Below are 21,598 nucleotides of genomic sequence, written 5' to 3' on the forward strand. Positions count from 1 at the left end.
ACAGCAACAAAAAATTTATTGACGCACATTTTTACTTAATACGCGTAAAGTACAAAAGAAGCATGTAGCATGGAAGCTCTGCTCCTCCAGCGTCTTGTGTCAGCACACGGCATCTGAAGATGTAATCAGTGGCCACGCATTTTGTGCATGGCTGCTCTGTCCCTGCGCTCAGGGTCTCCGGGGCGGCGGGGGCAGTGCCCGAGGCCCCCGTCACCATCTGCCGCTGTCACTGTGGGTGGCGGCATCACATTCACACAGTGCCGCGGCCCTCGCTTCGCTGCAACGCATAGCGGGTTGCTGATCAATTTGACACATGGTTAATTGTGCGCACGTTTAAACTTGCTGGATTTGTTTAGCAAACATTGTAATCCTTAACGTGCTGTTTTTAGGGTCGTCTTCATACTGTTTTTTAGATGTCAGACCCAAGTTTTCTGTTTGACCTTTAGCCTTGGAGAGTACAGCTGCATCTCAATACATTTGAATATTGTACATTTCAATAAAAAAAATGTTACATAGATTGTTTATACAGATTTTTTAAACCAAAAGGAAAATACTTTTTTTTTTTTAAAGGCCATTTCCTCCTACTTGGTTTCCTATATAATATAATTCCTTGAGACAGTGAATAGTGGGTTATTGTAATATATAATTTAATAAAAAAAAATAGAATGCATCAATAACTTGTGGATTTGCAAACAATAGCGAACACTGTACTGAGATCAATAATGTTTTCCACTTCAGTGTCTTCTAATAGCTGTCACATTTCCCTGACCACTTGTTGCTAGGCAGAATTCATACGGCTCAATCACAACTTCCCCATTGGCCAATAAAAAGAAGTTGTCTACTTTTCAAGCCCATTTTATTGCTCAAATGACGCAATGGGAAAAAAAAATCACGATTTTATTTAATTGTTAGCATTTGAAAAATTATACCTTACAGCTCACAAAACCCAAATTAAACCTCCTTCAATCCAGTGTCGTGTATGTCGCATTGCATCAGGAGTTAACTAGCTATATTTTGCAGCTTGCACAAACGGACGCTCACTCATGGCTCACATTTTTCTCAATGAGGTCACAATGGCTTAATGGGATTTGCGGCTCAGAAAAGCTGATATCTCCTCCCATGAAGCCATATCAAACGTTATGAAGTATTGTTATCGGATGTCTGGCATTAATTTGCCCCTTGGACGTGCAGCTTCTGCTTTGTGGACTGGAATGTTTGAAGAGAAGCCTAAGGGGACAGAGATGCCGATAAATCAGGTCATTTGTAGATGAGGGGGAAAGTCTAAATATGTATGTAAAATAGTTTATTTTAATATATTTAAAAAAAAAAAGAAAAATGCATGCTCATTTTAAATTTTGTAATTGCATATAGATGCCACAAGAGGGCAGCAAATACTTCTACTAACCCCCATGCTTGTAGCTTCATATAGCATTAGCACAAACTGACATGACATTACACATGGGCAAACAGCTAGCACTTTTTAAAGACCTTGTAAAGTGAATTCAGAGATTGAATTCTAAATACAATACATGTTTGAAGATCAAATCTGTTTCTGTCTCCAGCAGTTTTATCAGTATCAGAAGGTGGCCATTTTGCCACTTGCTGCCGAGTGAAAATGACATCACAGTTGCTCGGGACTCAGGTAACAACCAATCAAAGCTCAGCTTCACAAAACAGGTGAGCAGCGATTGGTCGGTGCCTGAGCCCTGAGTAACTGTGATGTCATCTTCAGTCGACAGCAAGTGGCAAAATGGCCGCCCCCTGAGATGGATAAAAACAACTGGATTTTGCCTATAACTCATATTCCACGAATGTAATATTAATCAAAATGTCATGTTTAGACTAGTGGGGTCTCATTTAACATATTAGTGTCAAGAATTTCCCCTTTTAAGTGTATAATGATCCCAAACTTTGGACATTCTCTGTTTTATAATAATAATGTACTCTTTTCAACAGGGCCAGTGAATGATAAATAAACAAACCAATAGAGTTAAAAAAAATAAAAATAAAAAAAAGAATTTAAGTCAACACCATCAGCGCCGCTATTTAAAGGTTCGCCGTTACAAATCATCAACTCCGTAAATCTCTTAATTTAAACAGACCCCCCCCCCCCCCTTCCTCAATCTCCACGGCTTAGAGGCAGCAGCATCTGCTTGACACACACACACACACACACACTCACATGGGAACATCCTAAACTCAAATTTAACCTGAGACGTGCTCTGACATCTGTTCCCCTAATGACTCGCATCCACGCACTTAGCCACTGGTGAGTGTTTGCGCATTAACATGTTCTTGCTGACACAACTTGCGCCACTGATTTTTTTTTATTTATTTATTTTTTAAAGGTTACACACTCAGCCGCAGCTCAGCATCCAGCTTAGCATGGCCTACATTACCTCCCGATGAATCAATTTGTTATTCGGAGGTGTCAGGATAAAGGTGAAGGATCTCGTAAGGGGATTTAAAAGCGAAGAGACAAAACACACTACTTTTTTTTTCTGTGTTTGTTTCCTTTTGGAGCCACGCAAACCTTCGCCCGGTGACTCATAGGCAGCTTCATGTCATTAAATGCCAGAATCCCACCATGTGGAAGAGATGCACAAACCAAAATAGTCTGATCACCTTTTATACACCCTGAATTATACATCAACTTTTAAAAATAGACGCGGCACGACTGGTGTTTCTCTGTATTTGTTTTGTTGTGTGTGCAAAGGCTGCATCCCTCTCAGCCCCCCCGCGGCAGATTTGGCTCCAGGCCACCGCAGCCGAGCTCTTCAGGGGGAATATGAATGGCATTAGCTGCGGGCTGTTGCCATGGTGTTGACTTATTTACTGTACATCAGCCCACTGACTTCAAACAGTACGTTTTGGCTGCCATATTAGTGTCAGCGTTATCATCCAAAGGACACATTTCCACTGGGTGATTTAAAAATAAAAAATAAATCCACTCCGGCCGCTGGTAAACAAGACGAAAGTTGTGTGCTAAAAGTGCTTGGCAGTGACAAATTCAGACGTTTATGTGTTATGTGAGTTTAACAATGAACTCAGTAAAACGTTCAACTTAACTCATTCACTGCCATTGACAGCAATAGACGTAAACAAATAATAATTTTAACCATTTCTAATAGTTTTACATTTTTTCAATTTTTGTTAACAAGAGTATGAAAGCCTAGAATTGTTTTTTGGTACATTTAGAACAGATATAAAATTTGTTATTAATCGTGAGTTAACTAGTGAAGTCATGCGAATATTTACAATTACAATTTGGAATCGCCTGCTGCCTCTAATTTTTTATCTTAAAAAAAATATATATATATTTTTTTTTTTTTAAAGAAAATATTATTAAAAATTAGGGGCGTACATAATAATATGTTCATTTTTGCGAAATTCTGACTATAGTTAAATTAGGAAAACCACATTTGAAAAGAAAAGAGAACTGTACTTCCAATTGGAGTCGATAGACGGCGGTCGAGACCGGCGGCCAACTCTCGGAAGTTAAGTGGAAGAAGACGAAGAAGAAGCTCACACGTGTTTACAACATGTCCGCTTGACTCGTCGCTGTCTCTTTATGACATAAATCGTACTTTCGAGACTAAATTTTATACTTTCAAAGCGTCGCTTTTCAAAGAAGAATCATTTTTAAACGCCGACATGGCTCAGAGAAAGAAGAAACTAACCAAGAAGAAGAAACAGACAAACAGTAGGGCGCCTGATGCGGACTCTGACGGCGGAGACTTCGAATTGGATGTCCAAATAAAAAACGATGATTCTGTAAGTCTTTAAAATATTGATACGCGTTCACATATATGTTTATAGGAATTTTTACACTTGATCGACATGTAATTCTCACTATTGATTCCACTATTGTACGTTCTATGCCTATCGGGGGTATAGCTCAGTGGTAGAGCATTTGACTGCAGATCAAGAGGTCCCCGGTTCAAATCCGGATGCCCCCTTAACACTTTTTTTGTCTTTTATTAAAAATATTAACAGAATCTGGATGCAAAAATGGCTCTCAAATAATGATCCGTACTACGCGGTACACTTTGCTTTGTGACATTGGTTAAGTACGTCATTTAACGGACAACATAAGCATCTATTTCCGGAATAAAAACAAACCGGGAACACTTTTAAATTAAATGAACTCCACACAGAAAGATCCGAGCTGGAATTGACACAGATTAGAACCTGTGAGTGCCAACACTCAGAATGAATGCATTTATGTATACATATGTATAATTGAAAAGCTAGATTGTTATATAATAAAATATTACTTTTATCATTATGACAGCCCAGGGGGAAGCTGTTGCGCTTCCCAGCTCCTTCGGACTGCCAGTCTGATGTGGAGCCGGACACCAGGGAGCTGGTCCGGGCACAGAACAAAAAGAAGAAGAAATCCGGAGGATTTCAATCCATGGGTGAGAGCTGCCAGAACATGATTAGAAAAAAAAAGAAGTTAATTACAATTATGCTCACGTTACTACATTTTGTGTGTGCGTAGGACTCTGCTACGCCGTCTTCAAGGGTGTCATGAAAAAGGGCTACAAGGTGCCGACGCCAATCCAAAGAAAGGTGAGCCCGTCCACCCGTCCACCCTCTGCATCCTCGAACAAACATAAAAGTTTATCGACACAATTTGTCCTGACCTTGTCCTCCGCTTGTCAGACTATCCCGGCCATTCTGGACGGCAAAGACGTGGTGGCCATGGCTCGGACGGGCAGCGGCAAGACAGCCGCCTTCCTGGTTCCCATGTTTGAGAAGCTGAAGGCGCCGCAAGCCCGGACGGGCGCCAGGGCCCTCATCCTGACCCCCACCAGAGAGCTGGCCCTGCAGACCATGAGGTTCACAAAAGAGGTACGCTGGCAAGGAGGGAGGTCAAATGAATCGGACCTGGAAATAAATTCTACTCAATTTGGACGTTGTAGTTGGGGAAATTCACTAAACTGAAGACAACGCTGATCCTTGGTGGAGACAGGTGTGTGTTTTTTTTTTTGTTCATTTCACTTCTACTTTCAATTTTTTTGGGTTGCCTTCTTAAATTAACTTTATGTCCTCCAGTTTGGAGGACCAGTTTGCTGCGCTTCATGAAAACCCTGACATGTGAGTACAAAACATTTTGTGTTATATTGATAAAATTGACGGATTAAACTGCTTACATCTTTTTACAGGAACGCAATGTTAAACAGAATACCGATTTTTTTTTTTCTTTGCGCTTCCATGTTATGATAACAAAAGATTTTTCTGTTGATTTCTCTGCGTCCTCCAGAATCATCGGTACCCCCGGCCGTCTCATGCACGTCGTCCAGGAAATGAACTTGAAGTTGAATCGCGTGGAGTACGTGGTGTTCGACGAGGCCGACAGGTGATTCCAACGTTACGTTTTTTTGCAAATCTTTTATCGAATCCCATGAAACGTGTGCCCTAACGTTCCTCACCCCGTTCAGGTTGTTTGAGATGGGCTTTGCCGAGCAGCTCCAGGAAATCATCAGGAGGCTGCCTGACACGAGGCAGACTTTGTTGTTTTCTGCCACGCTGCCCAAACTGCTGGTGGAGTTTGCCAGAGCTGGTGAGATCATGTCCAATGTGGGCTTTACATACGACAGACACTTGTCGAATAAGATCCAATATTACACAGACATGAAAATCAGCTAATGCTAATGCTAACGCTAGCAGCATAGCCTTGGCATACTTTGAACTGCAATAAAGAAATGCTACTTTTGTTTGCACATCTATGGTGTTTTACAGTGTGTGTTAGCATTAAGCTAGCTAACACTAGTCAATGGTGTGGTTTACTATCTGTTGCATGTTTTGAAGTTAGTAACTCAATTGTAATTCTTTGGTGATATGAAAATGTTCTATATTGGAAGATGTGTATAAATTGTGCAATGAGTTTAGACAAGACTAACAGTTATTATTTTTTTCTCAGGCCTGACAGAACCAGTGTTAATTCGTTTGGATGTGGACTCTAAGCTCAGTGACCAGATCAAGGTTTAAAAAAAATAATAAAATCCAAATTAAATTAAAGTGTCTAAATCAGGGGTGGGCACACTTGGTCCTCGAGGGCCGGAGTCCTGCAGGTTTTGGATGTTTCCCTTCTCCAACACAGCTGATACATTATCAGCTCATCAGCAAGCTCTGCATTAGCTTGGTAACGATCCTGTTGATTGGAATCAGCTGCGTTGCAGCAGGGAAACCTCCAAAACCTGCAGGACGCCGGCCCTTGAGGACCGAGTTTGCCCACCACTGGTCTAAATAGTGCTTGTGTATTGAAGCTGCCTTGTCTTCCCTCTCCCAGCTCTCCTTCTTCCACCTGCGAGTCGATGACAAGCCGGCACTGCTGCTCCACCTCCTTAGGAACGTGGCCAAACCTCAGGAGCAGACGGTGGTTTTCGCCGCCACCAAACATCACGTGGAGTACATCAGGGAGGTCAGCGCCACGTCACAGAACCGCTCGGCAAGCGTGTCACCAACTTTTGAGCACGATTCTCACATGTGTCGTGATTGCGCAGCTGCTGTCGTCAGAAGGGGTGGAGTGCGCCTACATCTACAGCGCCCTGGATCAGACGGCCAGGAAGATCAACATCGGGAAGTTTGTGCACCGCAAAGCCATGGTGCTCGTTGTGACGGACGTGGCCGCTCGCGGTATTGACATCCCCCTGCTGGACAACGTCATCAACTACAACTTTCCCTCCAAGTCCAAGCTCTTCTTGCACAGAGTTGGTGAGCAAACGCCAGATTACACCCGAGAGAGTCCTTTTTAAAAAAAAAAAATTAAGATGTGATTTTTTTAAATGAAATTTGTGTCTAATAGATTAAAATAATTATAATCAATTATGAACAGTAGGAATTTAAGTTGTACTGTACACCATTATTATCTGTCAGTCATATTTAAAATGTAATGGTATTTTCTACCAGCATAACATTTTTCTTCCCCCCCCCCCCAAAAAAAAAAAGATTTCACATAAATGCTTAACATGGATGAACCCAAATTTTTAGTATAATTTCTAGGGGTGGGAATCTTTGAATGTCTCACAATTCGATTTGGGTCTGCGATTCGATTCAGAATCGATTTTCAAATAAGAACTATTTTTGATTCAAAATGATTTGATTGACAATGATTTTTGCTTCAATCTATAGATGTGCAAGGAATCGTAATGATCTACTCCAGTCTGACTCGCTAATGCTAATTAGCGTGCTACTCGCGGCACTTTTATCACTCAAAAGAATGGCACCACACTGCAAAAAAAACTACTTTTATTGGAATAACTTGATCGTGACTTTTTTCCTTCTACTCTCTAATGTGGCTACGACTTAACAGTGTATTAGACCGCGTAGAACCACACTGCCCCTAAGTGGCCAAACCGGGTACAACATGAACAGCGCTCCCAATAAAGGCACACACAAACAAAGGCAAGACAGTATAAAATAATTTAAATAAAATCGATTTTGGGGCATCAAATCTGAATCGTACTAAATGAGAATCAATTTTTTTTTGGGACACACCCCTAATAATTTAATTTATTTATTTTTAATTTTAGTCCACCAGGTTTATACATTTACTTTATGAGAAGTGTACCCTGCACTTTCTGTACATAATTGAGAAATATTTGGCTCCATCAATTAAACGGTGAATGTTATTTGCTCGTCAGGTCGTGTGGGCCGAGCGGGCCGCAGCGGCACGGCCTACAGTATGGTTTGTCCGGATGAGGTGCCTCTCGTCTACGACCTTCACCTTTTCCTGGGAAGACCCGTGCAGCTGGCCACGCCAGAGCACACGGCAGGTAGGACGTGTGGAGAAAACAAAAAAAAAAAGCCCAAAAGTGATTTATTTATTTTTTCAAAGCAATTCGTCCTCCCCTGCAGATTTAGATGGTGTGTTCGGCCGCGTGCCTCAGAGCATCCTGGACGACGAAGCCGCCAACCTGATCACGGCGCACGACAACTCCCTGGACCTGCAGAACCTGCACCGTATCTCAGAGAACGCCTACAAGCAGTACCTCAAGTCTCGGCCCAACCCGTCGGCGGAGTCAATCAGACGTGTGAAGAACATGGACCTCGCATGCATGGCCGTCCATCCTTTACTGGGTTTGTATTTATTTGAGGACGAGAGCCCACTGTGACAAATCCTCATCAGACACAAACTAGTGACTGTTTTTGTTTTAGGGTCCGGTTTGGAGAAAACGGAACTAGAACGCCTTCAGATAGTCGATGCCATCAAGGGCTACAAATCCAAATCGGTGCGTGTGCATATTTGAACATTTTGATAACCGCTACCTCACTACAACGCATGTCCTCTCCTAGACCATTTTTGAAATCAACTCCAGCAGCAAGACGTCCGCCAGCGAGGTGATGCGGGCCAAGCGCTCCAAGGACTCGCGTCTGGTGGACAAATTCAGCAAGGACAGAGAAATTCTGGCCGCGGGGAGAAAAGTTCACAAGCCCGTCAGCGTCCCAGCCGGCGAAGACGCTGCCGACTCGGGCGAGGACGACGCTCTACAGGTCGTCAATTAGAAAATACATCAACATTCACTCACATATGTCATTTCTACAATTGTTCTACACTTTTTAAATGTTGGGCGAAAAAATTGGATATTTCGTTTCCTTACAGGAGGTTTTCTCTGAGGTGGTTGGCGGGAAGAGGAAGAGCCATCAGGGTGACGAGTCGCGTCCGAAGAAGAAGCGAGGCAAACGTGCGATGGCCAAAGACGAGCAGTTCTACATCCCCTACAGACCCAAAGACTTCAACTCGGAGAGAGGGTGACGCAATATTACAAAGAAATTACATGAATTTTCGATATTAGATGCGAGCTTCACAAAATGTCTTTGCGATTTTAGGTTGAGTTTGAGCGGCGAGGGCACCGCCTTCGAAACGCAAGCGTCCTCCGCCGTCCTCGACCTCATGGGAGACGAAGGAAACCGATTCAACCAGCACAAGAGAATTATGAAATGGTGACGTCGACATCACACTTCCTTATCGTGACTTCTCGTACTTGACATTTATTCCGACTCGATCCTTAGGGACCGAAAGAGGAAGCGCTTTGTAACGGATACGGGCAAAGATGACCAGAAGAAGAGGATTAAACTTGAGGGCGGTCAAACCATCCACAAGAAGAAGAACAGGAAGAACTTGTATCCTTTCAACAAATATCTCACGTCTACTATCGGTCATTTACTTTTAAGTGCAACAATTTAGAATGTGAATTGGACTGGATGAATACTGTAATACTTAACAAGCTCTCAGTTACGAGGAGTGGAAGAAGAAGTACAAGATTGAGGATAGAGAGGCGGGCTCTGATGGTGAAGGAGGCGCTGGGAGGAGGCCACCAAAAGGTATAGTTTGCAACTTATTCCTAAACACTGTAAAAAATGAATAAATATTACCACTTTCCATGGTGAGCTTGACAATCTTTGTATTGTAAATCATAATATTTTTTCTTTACTCCTTCGGACAATTTGTTGTGAATAAACCTCAGTTTTTAGGTTCATTTATTTCATTCATTTGTAAAAGAAAAAAAAAAAAGACAGTATAACATGAAACAATATTCTTCGATGTTGAATGAAAAGGAGCAGAAAGAAAACAAGTCGGATTCATGTGGATAAAGAAGTTAAAGCGTACAATTAACCGCAAAGATGCTTCTCCGTATAAGACCCTTTTTTTTTTTGTCCCGTCTCTTCCAGGCCGCGGGCGAGGTCGCGGCCAGGGTTCAGCGGGTCCTCAGTTCATGGCCAACGGCAGCAAGGTGCGCTCGGAGCTCAAAAGCAGCCAGCAGATCTTGAAGCAGCGCAAGAAGGAACAGAAGCATCGCTTCCTGCAGAGCGGAGGCCTGAAGCAAATGCGCGCCAAGAACAAGAAATGGCTGGGAGAGGTGAAGAAGTCCAGCTTCGGTCGAGGCAGCCAGAAAAAGGGCAAGATGAGGAAGAAGATGTGAGAATGAGCAATGACATGATATTTAAGGACGGAAGGTGGAAAGGCTCATTGTGATTCGGCGTCATCACTGTGAACTCTTCTAATGGAAATGTTTGTGAATGACTTGCTATAGCTGTGTTTAGGAGCGCTATACTATGTATATATAACATAATTAATAAACATACAGGCCAACTTTTTTGTCAAGCCTTTATTTAAAATAAAAGAAATGTTGCCCTGAGTCAATGTTTTGCCGAAAGCGTTGTGAAAGACTTGATGCCTGCTAGCAAGAAACTGAGCTGCACTGTTAGCAGACTCATGAGGTGTGAACGCAATTAGTAATCAAGCATGCCATTCATTGTACTACGTAATTGACCTGACTTTTGATCATTTCGGTTTGCTTGAGTTTTACAACAACATACAACCCATTACAGTTGATGTCGTTGCATTCAAAAAGGTATAATCAACAAACAGCACATTATTTAGTGTTGTAAATAGACAAATTGGAAAATTGCAGCAAAATAAGGTGAGTTATTCCGACAAGCTAGCCTGGGTGCTGGTTAGCAACGTTTAGCATACTAAGTGGCTAACAAACTTCCTAACACAACGGTGTTTATTGAGGGTTTTCAATATTTATGTAATTTTAATGCGTGATAACTAATTAAAAAAAACATTATCTAGGGAAGTGGACTTGGGTGAGGAATTTATGGTGGTGAAAAAAGTGAGTTATAGTCACGTTGAGTTATGCTAGCAACTTAACTACGAGAAGGATAACCCGACGGTAAACGGAGATAAATAAGTGTAGATAATTTGTCGGCATTAAATATTTTTGCCCCCGCAAATTTGACTTTTTTTCGAAGCTGTTCTTCAGTACGAACTCTGTTAATACAGTATGTATTGCTGTTTCTTAAACGTCTTGTAATGACCATTAATGCCACAAGATGCCGCTGTTGTCTATTAAGCTTGCCTTAACGTTTCAATGTGAATGCAATACATATTTAGTAGTTACACAAGTCCAACACTTAAAAATATGATATCAATAATCGATAGCTAAGGAATTGTATATTGATATTTTAGTAATAGCAAAAACTACTCCAGTTTTAAATTAGCTAGATACAGTCACATTTTTGTTAGGTCTTGATTGATGTGCTGTAAAATAAAGTGCATTTTTATCTTGACCCATCACGAATCTAGTTTCTAAATGTTAATGTCATGCTGAATGTTACTAAATGAATGTAAAAAAACAGTTTCAGGCCAACTTATCCCACACTCATCCCTGCTGCTTCCATGTCAAACGCTAATGTGATTTATCATCTGCAGAAATCCATCACCCACTTTAAGAGAAGCCGTGTCATCCCCCCCAACTGCTGGGAAGGTGCAAAACATGAGCACATGCAGAGGAAACATCAGCACCGTGCCAGTCAAAGTGAAGGAGAGCAGTTCCTGATTTCATCTGGATTCGGTTAGTTCCATCATCTCTTTATCTTTTTTTTTTTTTTTTTGCCGTTCACAAACGTTATCCGTTACCAGAGGCTGTTCATTCTGTGAACATTTCCTGTCTTTTACGTACGCGCTGCTAAAGAAGGAGGAAAAATGAGCAGTGACCGGGTATATAATTATTTGTTGGGTCTAAACACAGCTGTGTCGCCATGGTGATTGTCACGGGGACTCCTTCTGTCATGACTCATAGTCGAGGAAGGTGCATAAGGTGCATTTTACAATACGAAACAAATGCATTTTAATGGTATCTTGGATAACAGCTCATACCCGCGCCTTTATCGTCTTTACCATCCTCTCGTCGGAGCCTGTGACACGCCAGCAGCTCTCCAGATGTCAGTGGCCTTATCTTCACTCAGGGTTCCCAGGATGAACACAACATCCACTCGAGATACGCCCGAGAGGCTGCCGCGTGCTCTTGAGGAGGTGGAAAAGAAAAGAATAGCTCTATTTCTGACCTTTTATGGCCCAAACCAGTAACTGAATCTTACCCATTTATGTTTATACATTTTCTGCACTGTCCGTTTGAAATAACATTATTTATTTATTTTTTTGCCTTTAATCGATTTTTCAAATAATCTCACTCACTGTTGGGCCCAGTCTAGTGCATCCCCGCTTGCCACTCATGCGGTCTGTCTCTCCTCATCAGATAAGATTGCTCGGCCTTTCTCAGGCTGTCGCTTACGAGGCTACAGGCCACTTGAGGAATGACAACAGCCCAACATGACTGACATTTGCCAATCTCCGGCCGGCAAATTCGCTCTCCCTTGTAGGAACCCCGTTACAGGCTGCCTTTTATCTTGAGCGGGACATTTTGGCGGGCGGGGGAGTTGCGACGTTGCGAGGTCACCGGCTGGTTAGCTTGGCTTATTGTCGTATTATAATCACAACGCTGCGGCTTTGTTTTGAAAACAAGACAGCTCATGAAGATGTTTGGGAGGCTTAAATTATCTCCGTCGCAAAGGAAGATTTTGACTCGGGGCCACAAACGTCCTAATTAGAGCTTGAGATGCCTGCTGGGGCTTGTTGGCTGTGCACCGCCGAGGCTAAAAGGAATACGAGGCAGAATTGTCACGCTGAGTAAACATGCCAGATTTGCACTGACGGATTCGTATGACACCAACCGGCCGTCCAAGTCTCACTTTCCTCAAATGTCTTTTATGTGAAAAGTGTCAATTAGAACCTTCACAAGGCCACATGTGAAACGATTTTGATTTCCTTTTCTGCTGTCACCTTCTTTGAAATGACAAAATGGCAGCTCGTCACCAACACAATGAAGGCTTTGTTTGAAATGTGTCAGACACATCCTAAAAGTTAAGCATCGTGCAAACATACAGTCGGGCTAAATTTGAGTGTTTTGCTTCCCTACCGATCAAAGTCAACCGAGACTCCATTGCCGGATGTTTCTCATATGGCCGTGGTGGGCCCACTGGCCACCCCAACGTCTGTGGCAGGGATGGACAACTTAAATGCAGGATGGGGTCACATAGGATCGCACACTTACTAATCAGATATATGATAAAAATGGCACTTTAAATATAGACAAAATGTATTAAATATGTGCAATGTGTTTTTTTCAAAACTGCTAAATAGCAAACCAACAATAAGCGCAACAACTAATTTTGTGCATATTTTAGCCAAATCTGTACTGCACTCCAAATTTTCAATATTATTGATGTACTACCCCCCCCCCCCCCCCCGCATATCAATATCAAAAAATTATTAGGCCTACTCAGGTAGTATAGGGCAGTATGAGACCCGGTCTAAGTGCTACTAAGCCATGTCTGCCATCTAGTGGTGAATGGTGATATTACAACTTAAAGTACAGTCACGCTTTGTCACCTGCGGTTTCGCATTTTCGCAGATCGATCTATTTATCTTTTCCCCCCTCACATATGTTAATATTTTGGTTTTCTTTCCTGTATTTTTTTTTTTTTAACCATTTTCCCTTTTGTCATAGAAAATGCATATTGAATATGAACTCATTCACTGCCATTGACGGCTATAGACGTCAAAAATTCATTTGAACTATTTCTATTAGTTTAACATTTTTTTCCCCACTTTTGTTAACAAGAGTATGAAAACCTAGAACAAAATGATTGTGCATTTAAAAAAAAAGTGAAACCAATAGAAATAGTTCAAATGAATTTTTGACGTCTATAGCCGTCAATGGCAGTGAATGAGTTAAATATATATAATATAATAATTTGTAATAATAATAATAATAATAATAATAACAAAAATCTTCTTTTTTTTCAATTGTATTTTATTTTATTTTTAATTAATCAAGGGGCCATGCAGATTGTGGTCATGGGCTGCCAGTTGCCCATCCCTGCATAAACTTCAAGAACAGTAAACACACAAAATGATTTATTCCTCGCTTTTTTTTTTTTATTTATCTAAAAATTGGTTAAATGTATTTTTAAAAAATCGGCCTTACAGAGGCAAAGTACGTACTAATGAAAACCATAAATGCTATCCTATGACACTTAAGGCCTTGTTCAATATTAAACAATGCAGTGAGTGTCTGGGCTGTTGTCTGAAAACCTCACCTGCCAATTTGAATGTAAAGACAGTTTTCCATAACCCCACAGCTGCGTTTCCAATGCGATCTGTCAATCTGGATTCAGGCATCAGGGGACTGGAAACTTCAGTGCGAGCCAATGTTTTTGGAAGGTGGAATCCTAGCTGCCCTTTTTTTTCCCCTTCTTTTGTACATCTTTTTGGTCCCGTAATCATCTTTCCATAATCTGCTTACAAGTGGAACCTCCAGGACAAACGCAATCTGTTCCAGGATGCCCGTCCGCCTCTGATCTGCTCCAATTAAGAATCAATTTTTCCCTTTGGGAAATAATCCATTTCTGGGTTAAATTGTTGCCATAATGCAACCTTCATTAACCGTACAGGCGGCGTTTTAAATAGCATTTAGCCTGACGTGTCATGCAGCATGTATAGTCCTCATGTATGTACTTCTCTACACATGTACACTTCTGTGAAGACTTCTGGGAAGTCTTCTACTTATTGCTGCACTTCTTATTTATTTAATTTGAATTTCATCTCTTTCTATTCTGTTGTTTTCTCTCTACTGTAAACTGCAGCTTGGACGGAGTCCAGGAAAAAGTTCCCCACGGGGAAAATAAAAGTATATCGTATCGTATCGTATAAAAAGAAGCTAGCCGCATGCTAGCTAATGCTATTTATGAGGGTCTTGGTGAAGGTGGTTTGTTTGTGTTGAGTGATTTAACTCCTGAATAGTTGCTTCTGTAGCATGAGTTGAGTGTGAGTCAAACGGCATCTCTACATAATTACAAGGGGGTGCAATATTCATAAATTTTTGTGATTTTTTTTTTCCCCCCTCCAAAATATCTTCTAATTTAGTGTTATTGAATTTTTTTTGGTCTGTATTTTATAGTGTGACCGGCGTGTGCTGGATGTGGCTATCTGGACGCTGCGTTCAGTGGCAGAAGGAAAGAATTTGCGCACACTAATTATCCCGGCTAATCTAGCACTTGATTGCCAATTGGAGTCTGCTCTGTGCTAGCAGAGTCACGGCCCTGTCTAGATGACACCAAGGGGGTTATTTCTGGGGATGTTTCCGAGTGGTCCTCTATGGGGCGGGTGGAAAGTGGCTTATCAGCGCCACTGCTCCTTGACGGAGCCGACTTTTTTACCGGGACGCACAACAAACACTTAGCTTTCCCAGTAGAAGTGTCTTTTTAAGTTAATTAGGAAATTGTATTATTGCTGTGCTCTTTTTCATCGTATGCCTCCAATATGGAGGTTCAGCGTTTGTGCTTCCACTCATCTAGAAGAGCATATTTGGCCCGAGTTAAGTACATTTTGTATCATTTTTAAATGGTAATATTATGAGAATTAAGGTGTTTACGTCGAACTGTATGATATTAAATTAAGTCATAATTCATTATTAGAAAGTCTTCCTAACTCTTTGACTGCCAAAAACGTTAAATAACGTTTAGTAAAATCCTATGGAGGAGTGCCAAAGACGTTAAAAGACGTTTTTTTTTCAAAACAGAGGTGAAACTAACCATTTTCTATTGTTGATTACTGAAAAACGGAATAAGGTTGAAACAAACTTTTTTTTTCTGATGAAAGATGAGAGTCCAATCTTTCATTTGGTAGTATGTGTGTTTCCATAGTCCAAACACATAATTTTCTGTGGACCTTGAAAGATCAGTCAAAAATGCTTAAATCGGCTGGCACCCACGGCATCCCTTTTCTGAAAACGTCTGGCAGTCAAAGAGCTAATAATACTGGAATATAGTCAACATATGAAACAGTTTGATTTTTATGAAATATATAGTATATAAAATATGAGGATGAAGTTTAAATTAAAAAAAATATTGTACAAATAATAATCATAGTTTTGCAAAAAAAAAGTCACAATATTGCAAGAATAAAGTAATCATATGAGAAAAAAATTAAATATCAGACGGCTAACTTCATAATATAAGATGACAAAATTTTTTATAATTAAAATGATATATTTCATATTTAAAATTTTAAATAAATGAAGTCCAATTTTCTAAGAAGTTGAAATATTGCAAACAAAAAAGTTGAAATGTTATTTGAATATAGGCTAGTCAATATGTAACATGATAAAAAAAATTCCTAACGTTGTAAGAATAATGTCGAAACAAAATTGCCTTTAAAAAACAAAATCAAAATTCACGATAAAACTTTCCTTTAAAAAAAAAATCAATGCCATAGTTTTGCAAGAAATAGGTTGTAACGTAATGTAATGTCAAGTCACAATATAATGAAAAAAAAAATGTTGCAATATCATCAGATTAAAGTCAGAATATGTGGTAGAAAAAGTTCAAATATTGTGGGAATAATGTCAACGTTTATGTAAAAGTATTGCGAATAATGTCAAAAAGTCAAAAATTATGAAATGCAAGAAAAGAAAGTTGATATATTAGATGAATAATGTCAAAATGTTTTGACAACAATCTACATTTCTGACAGTAAAATAATAATGTTGTTTGAATAGTCATATGAGAAAAGTAGAAGAGCTCTGCAAGAATAAAAACAAAATATGAGATTGAGAGAAAAATTGTCTTAATTTTACAAGATTAACCTCATTTTGAAAGAGAATTGGAGACTTCAAATTTTCTTAACAATAATATATTTTATGTGCCCCATTCGTCTAAACACGGTATTGTGATTACTATTGTGTTTGTGGAAAATGAATGAAGCAGCAAAATCCACCCGGTTTGATCCATCTCAGGGGGCGGCCATTTTGCCCTATACTGCCACTTGCTAGTGTCAACTGAAATTGACATCACAGTGTATAAACGGCTCTGCTTGTGAATGTCACATGACCAAACCCAGACAAACAGGTGAGCTGTGATTGGTCGTCGCCTACTGTGATATCATTTACAGGTGTGTCAAGTGTCAAAATGGCCGCCCCCTTACGTCGATGGATAAAAACAAAACAAGCGCAATATTAATCCGAATTCCGTGTTTAGTCTAGTGGGAGCTTGACTTGACTTCCCCCTTAAGTTATTTTGCAAAACAGTTATAATGTAGCGAGAGTTGAACTTTTCTGGGATGGAAAATTGTCTGTCAGACAAAAGAAGGAACATTCACAAAAGTTGCCTTTCTCCATTTTCCTGGTCTGAGGAATGTTTTCTCTTTTCGCCCTCCGCGAGCACTCTGTCTCTCTCTCTGTGGCGACGCACTTCATTTTTCTTCGCCAGGATCAGAGAAACAGTGAAAAATCAAAATAATCACCCCCCCGCCATCAAGTAGGAGAAGTCTCAGAGACAAAGTCCGGATAACAAGATGACAAAACTTGTTTGGACAGAAGAAAATGGCCACTCCACGCCGTTATCTTCTTCAGGTCGTGTTTACAAGAATGTTACACTGGTTGAGGGAGTTACAGTAGATTATATTCTCCATTATATATTTTTTTTTTTTTTTTTTTTTTGACAGGGTTACACAAAACATTTAACTGAATTTTGGAGAATAAAGTGAAGAAATGAAAATAATGTCAGATAAAAATAGTTGTACTATATTTAAAAATTGTATATGTTGCAATATTGCATGAATGAACTTATAATATATATTTTGTGTGGGAAAAAAAGTGTCATTATGAGTAAACTCAGTTAAAAAAAAAAAAGTGAAATTTTTGTAATGTTGAGTAAATAGTCATTGTATTATAAAAAATATATATTGCATAATGAATTTTAAATGTAAATTCCAATTCAACATAGAAAGTCGTAATTTCACGAGAAAAGTTTGAAAATTATAAAAGTATTTAGTCCTATTGTTCCAAGACAAAAAGTCATAATATTTTTTGCAAAAAGTTGTCTAACATTAGAAAGCTAAATTGTGAGAATAAAGTTAAAATTTTGACTGAAAAAAAAAGAAAGATATAATCAGTCAGTCAAGGCATAATTTATCTACTATAAGATAATAATACAACATTGAAGTCACAATTCCCAGTGAAAAAAAAATCTAATCATGACAAGGGACCACTCCCCCCCAGACCGATACCTGCACAAGTACTCAACTCTTGAGTACTCACCGATACCAAGTAATGATACCACAAGTACTTTACATATATGACATTTCCCCGGAAAAACTGGCAGATCATTTTAAAGAAAAAGACTTGCATATTCTAATATAGCATTTTTCTTTACATTTCCGCAAGTACCAGTACCTTGAAATAATGCTGAGTTTCGTCCTGATACCGATACCTGGTATTGGTACTCACCCATCCCTAATTATGACAAGTTGTATTGTTGCAAGAAAGAAAAGAAAAAAAGTTTGAAAAAGCTGAAAATACTGAAGATAAAATATTACAAGAATCAAATCATAAAGTTGCTAGAAAAAGTACATTCTCAAAAATAACCTCATCATTTTTGCATAAAAAAATAGAATCTTTACAAGATTTAATTTTCAAGACTATTAACTTGCAATATTTTTTTATTTTTTTCAGGAACTTGCAATATTATGTGAACCAAACTCAACAATGGGGGGGAGATAATAACGTGCCTCCTGCTGCATTTAGGCTAGCAGCCAAAAGGTGGCGCTGTAACCTTTTCCCAGACTCAGCCGACAAGTGAGTGACTTGTTGCATGGAAAGCTGTTTGAGCACTGAAATGATATCCTTGATATTTATTGACGCTCCATTTGCTGCTATGCTCTTCATCCTCATTTTTAAGACAATTCAGCGCACCAGTAGAACGATGTGCAAAAAAAGAAAAAAAAGTCATCATTTCGGGGCAACAACCTGATAACACTTGAAATTGGGCAAATGTACAAAATTGTGAAAAAGAAAAAAAAAAGAAAGGAGTTAACAAAACTAATTGTTGGTAGTGGAATGATTTTAGAAACTCCTGTGGGTGAATTTGAGCGATCAGTAATCAGCCAAAGTTGGCCACGGCGGGCGCTACAATTCCCGCAGAGGTCAAGCCACAACCATTTCCGTACGTCCCGCGTCGAATAATGGCAGACAGAATGAAGTACAGTTAGACCGAGGGGGGGTTTCATAAGGGGCCGCTGGGGGGGCTGTGATTGCATGAAGAACATTTTCCCATCACTCTCTTCCTCCCCCAGGCCCCGGATGGCACGCAAGGGCCTGAGACCAGCGCCGCGGCATGGCGCCAAGCGGGTACCGGAGGCAACACGGGTAAGTGTGTGTGTGTGTGTCGGAGGGCCGAGACCCCGGATATGTTGTGGAAGTGTGTAGTGGACAGGGGCCAGACAGGACGTGACCTCCTGGAGGAAGCTCGCGCCGCCCAATAGGACGAGTGGCTATCAGTCAACACCTTTTGCCCCGCCCCCCGACCCCCCACCCACAATCTTCAAGAATGACCACTTCAGACACACGCAAGGATTATTAAACTCTTTTTTTAGTCGTCTTTTGTCTAAATCACTGACATATAGTAATGACATCATCATTTATTGCAAATGGACCGCTGAGATATACAGTTGGCGATTCAAGCTTCCGGTTGAATTCCAAAATGTGAGCCAGATGTGCAGCAGTCACCTGTAAGGAGCGCATACGGTCACCTCCCCCCCCCCCCCCATTCCAAGTGTCATCTAGCAGGGACACTTCCACCACTCCCAGTTCATTACAGGGGCAGATCAAAAAGTCACTCCCCTGCTGGCTGTCCACCGGCTAACCTGCACCCTCGGACAAATGACGCGCGGGGTCAGCGGTCCAGTTCCGCTGAGGGTGGAGGTCAAGGGCCGGAGAGTGACCCCCCCCCCCACACCCCTCAACCGATGCGACTGTGGTCCGAGTTTTTAGATTTTGGAATTCAGACCTCCCCACTCCTGATTGTTTTTATTATTGGGTGCGCTCGGGTGGCGTGGCGGGTAAATCACAATTTTACTTTTGTTGTTGTTTCGAAAAACAAAAAAAAACAAAATGGAGGCTGTTTTTTTGTTTTCAATAGCATAAAACAAAACCGCCACTTTCGTTGACCTCTGCTAAATTAAAAACAGAAATATAATAATTGCAAATAATGAAATAAATTATAAAACTAACGGTGAAAATAGTCACATTCTATTTTGTATTTTTTCTGTCAACACTCAATGAGAATTTTGTATGAAATTGTGCAAAAGTTGCAAACTTTCGATTTGCCCTCAACATGAGTGTAAGTGCAAGCCAGCGTTAAGTTTCAAACAGCTGTACACATATTTGATTTAATACATTTGCAAAATTTATAAAACAGTTATAGGAGATATTATAGAGATTCCATTTTCTTTTTTTTTTTCCTTTGCCTAATATAAATTCATATAACAAAACTTTTTCAAACAACCCCAATAATACTGGCGGCAGTTTTCCACTAATTATGGTGGTTTATGTAAAAAAGAAAAAAAAAGAAAAACAGCACTTTAGACAAAAGCATGTAAATCCCAATTTCATTTTTATTTTATTAAAAATAACAAATTTGTTTAGATTTTCATATAACCCTAAAAAACTAGCAACATTTGGAAATACTTGCCTTTCATTCCTCCAAAATGAGCTTTTACTGATTTTGACGTCTCCTTTCGTAGTTTCATAGCCTTCTAATTTTATTTTTTTTTTTTTAATTCTTCTTTTTTTTTCTTATGAGAATTTAGACATTTTTGTACAACGCACTCGTATAAAAGTGACATCTGCTAAATATGAAAAGATGCTATATAAGTAAAAATTATTATTATTATTTTTTTTACTCTTGAGCGAGAAGAGACTCCCGAAATAGATGGACGAGCATCTTGATGTCGGGGGGGGGGGGGGGGGGGTTGAAAAAAAGGGTCTAAAAGGTGCAAATTAACAGAGCTGTCAGTGGTTCCTTGAAGTGAAGTGAACTTGCCGATAAGCCGAGTGGCTGTTTGAGGGAAAAGCGACAGGGACCCCCTCGACCGAGCCCTCCGGCCATCTGGACCTCGTTCGTTCCCCTAAAAAGAAAAGAGATTGACACAGAGTATAAGAGTAATGATCGGGGGGGGAAAAAAAGTACGATAAGGCTCAATTATCAATGACGCTTAACCTCCTTCCTTTAATAGTTCACATTGACACTAGTGGCTCAAATTCCAAAGTTTCGGATAAGGTTTTTAAGCTATTAACTGATTAGCAAAAATATAATATTGAGTAATTTGATTCCTCATTGGAAATGACTAAAAATCCCATTAACCTGTTCGCCAATAAAGCACCCAAAAAATGTTATAATGTATTTTTAAAATAAATATACTCATACGTAATAAAATAATTCATGCTGTTCCAATGACAAGAAAAAGAAGAATTTTTTATTTTTTTTTTTTAATAAAAAAAATAATTCAATAGAACACTCGGATTGTAACTATTTGTGCATCATTGTGGGGCTCCTTCTGATAAGCTTTGGCCACCAGGGGGCAGTATAAATAAAGTCATATGGATATACAGAGGAGACGGTCACAACTTCTTAGTAAGCTGCAGTAATATTAGTCATTTTTTCGCAGAAGATAAAAAGACCTGCCTATTGTTTTGACCATTATAACACCGCAACATCATGTTGCTAGCATCAAGCTAGCGGTAAAGTAATGCGTAATTGTTAGCTTGACAGTAAACTTCAACTGGTAACCCGAAATTTGGGAGCGCCATCTTAGTCCTGGATGGTCTCGATCCTCCATCCGGTACCCTCGCATCATTCTTGCATGAGGCGCCGAGCGGTTGAGCACATCGCACCCTGCTGTTTT

General features: G+C 40.0%; 1 protein-coding gene, 1 long non-coding RNA gene and 1 other non-coding gene across 5 annotated transcripts; all 3 read left to right on the forward strand.

Annotated features, from left to right (window-relative positions):
- Positions 1 to 3,505: 3,505 nt before the first annotated feature.
- On the forward strand, positions 3,506 to 10,102 carry ddx54 (DEAD (Asp-Glu-Ala-Asp) box polypeptide 54). 2 transcript variants are annotated; one of them, XM_077543038.1, is made up of 20 exons: positions 3,506 to 3,774; positions 4,295 to 4,421; positions 4,505 to 4,575; positions 4,669 to 4,857; positions 4,929 to 4,978; positions 5,062 to 5,103; positions 5,270 to 5,365; positions 5,448 to 5,569; positions 5,930 to 5,991; positions 6,299 to 6,430; positions 6,513 to 6,723; positions 7,653 to 7,784; positions 7,867 to 8,088; positions 8,167 to 8,240; positions 8,305 to 8,502; positions 8,612 to 8,760; positions 8,839 to 8,952; positions 9,022 to 9,132; positions 9,245 to 9,333; positions 9,682 to 10,102. In XM_077543038.1, the coding sequence occupies exons 1-20, from the start codon at positions 3,655 to 3,657 to the stop codon at positions 9,930 to 9,932; spliced, it is 2,562 nt and encodes an 853-aa protein (XP_077399164.1). In that variant the 5' UTR covers positions 3,506 to 3,654; the 3' UTR covers positions 9,933 to 10,102. The 2 variants fall into 2 exon arrangements, with proteins under 2 accessions (XP_077399164.1, XP_077399165.1); XM_077543039.1 differs by lacking the exon at positions 3,506 to 3,774 and adding an exon at positions 4,073 to 4,193.
- On the forward strand, positions 3,888 to 3,959 carry trnac-gca (transfer RNA cysteine (anticodon GCA)). Its single transcript has one exon. It is a non-coding gene; the product is annotated as a tRNA-Cys (tRNA).
- Positions 10,103 to 10,286: 184 nt separating the features above from the next.
- On the forward strand, positions 10,287 to 19,779 carry LOC144034339 (uncharacterized). Of its 2 annotated transcripts, none has more exons than XR_013288202.1 (3): positions 10,287 to 10,433; positions 11,228 to 11,369; positions 18,989 to 19,779. It is a non-coding gene; the product is annotated as an uncharacterized LOC144034339 (long non-coding RNA). The 2 variants fall into 2 exon arrangements; XR_013288203.1 differs by lacking the exon at positions 18,989 to 19,779 and adding an exon at positions 18,369 to 18,434.
- The last annotated feature ends 1,819 nt before the right edge of the window (positions 19,780 to 21,598 follow it).

Source organism: Vanacampus margaritifer, chromosome 14 (assembly GCF_051991255.1).
Source record: "Vanacampus margaritifer isolate UIUO_Vmar chromosome 14, RoL_Vmar_1.0, whole genome shotgun sequence".
NCBI lineage: Eukaryota > Metazoa > Chordata > Actinopteri > Syngnathiformes > Syngnathidae > Vanacampus > Vanacampus margaritifer.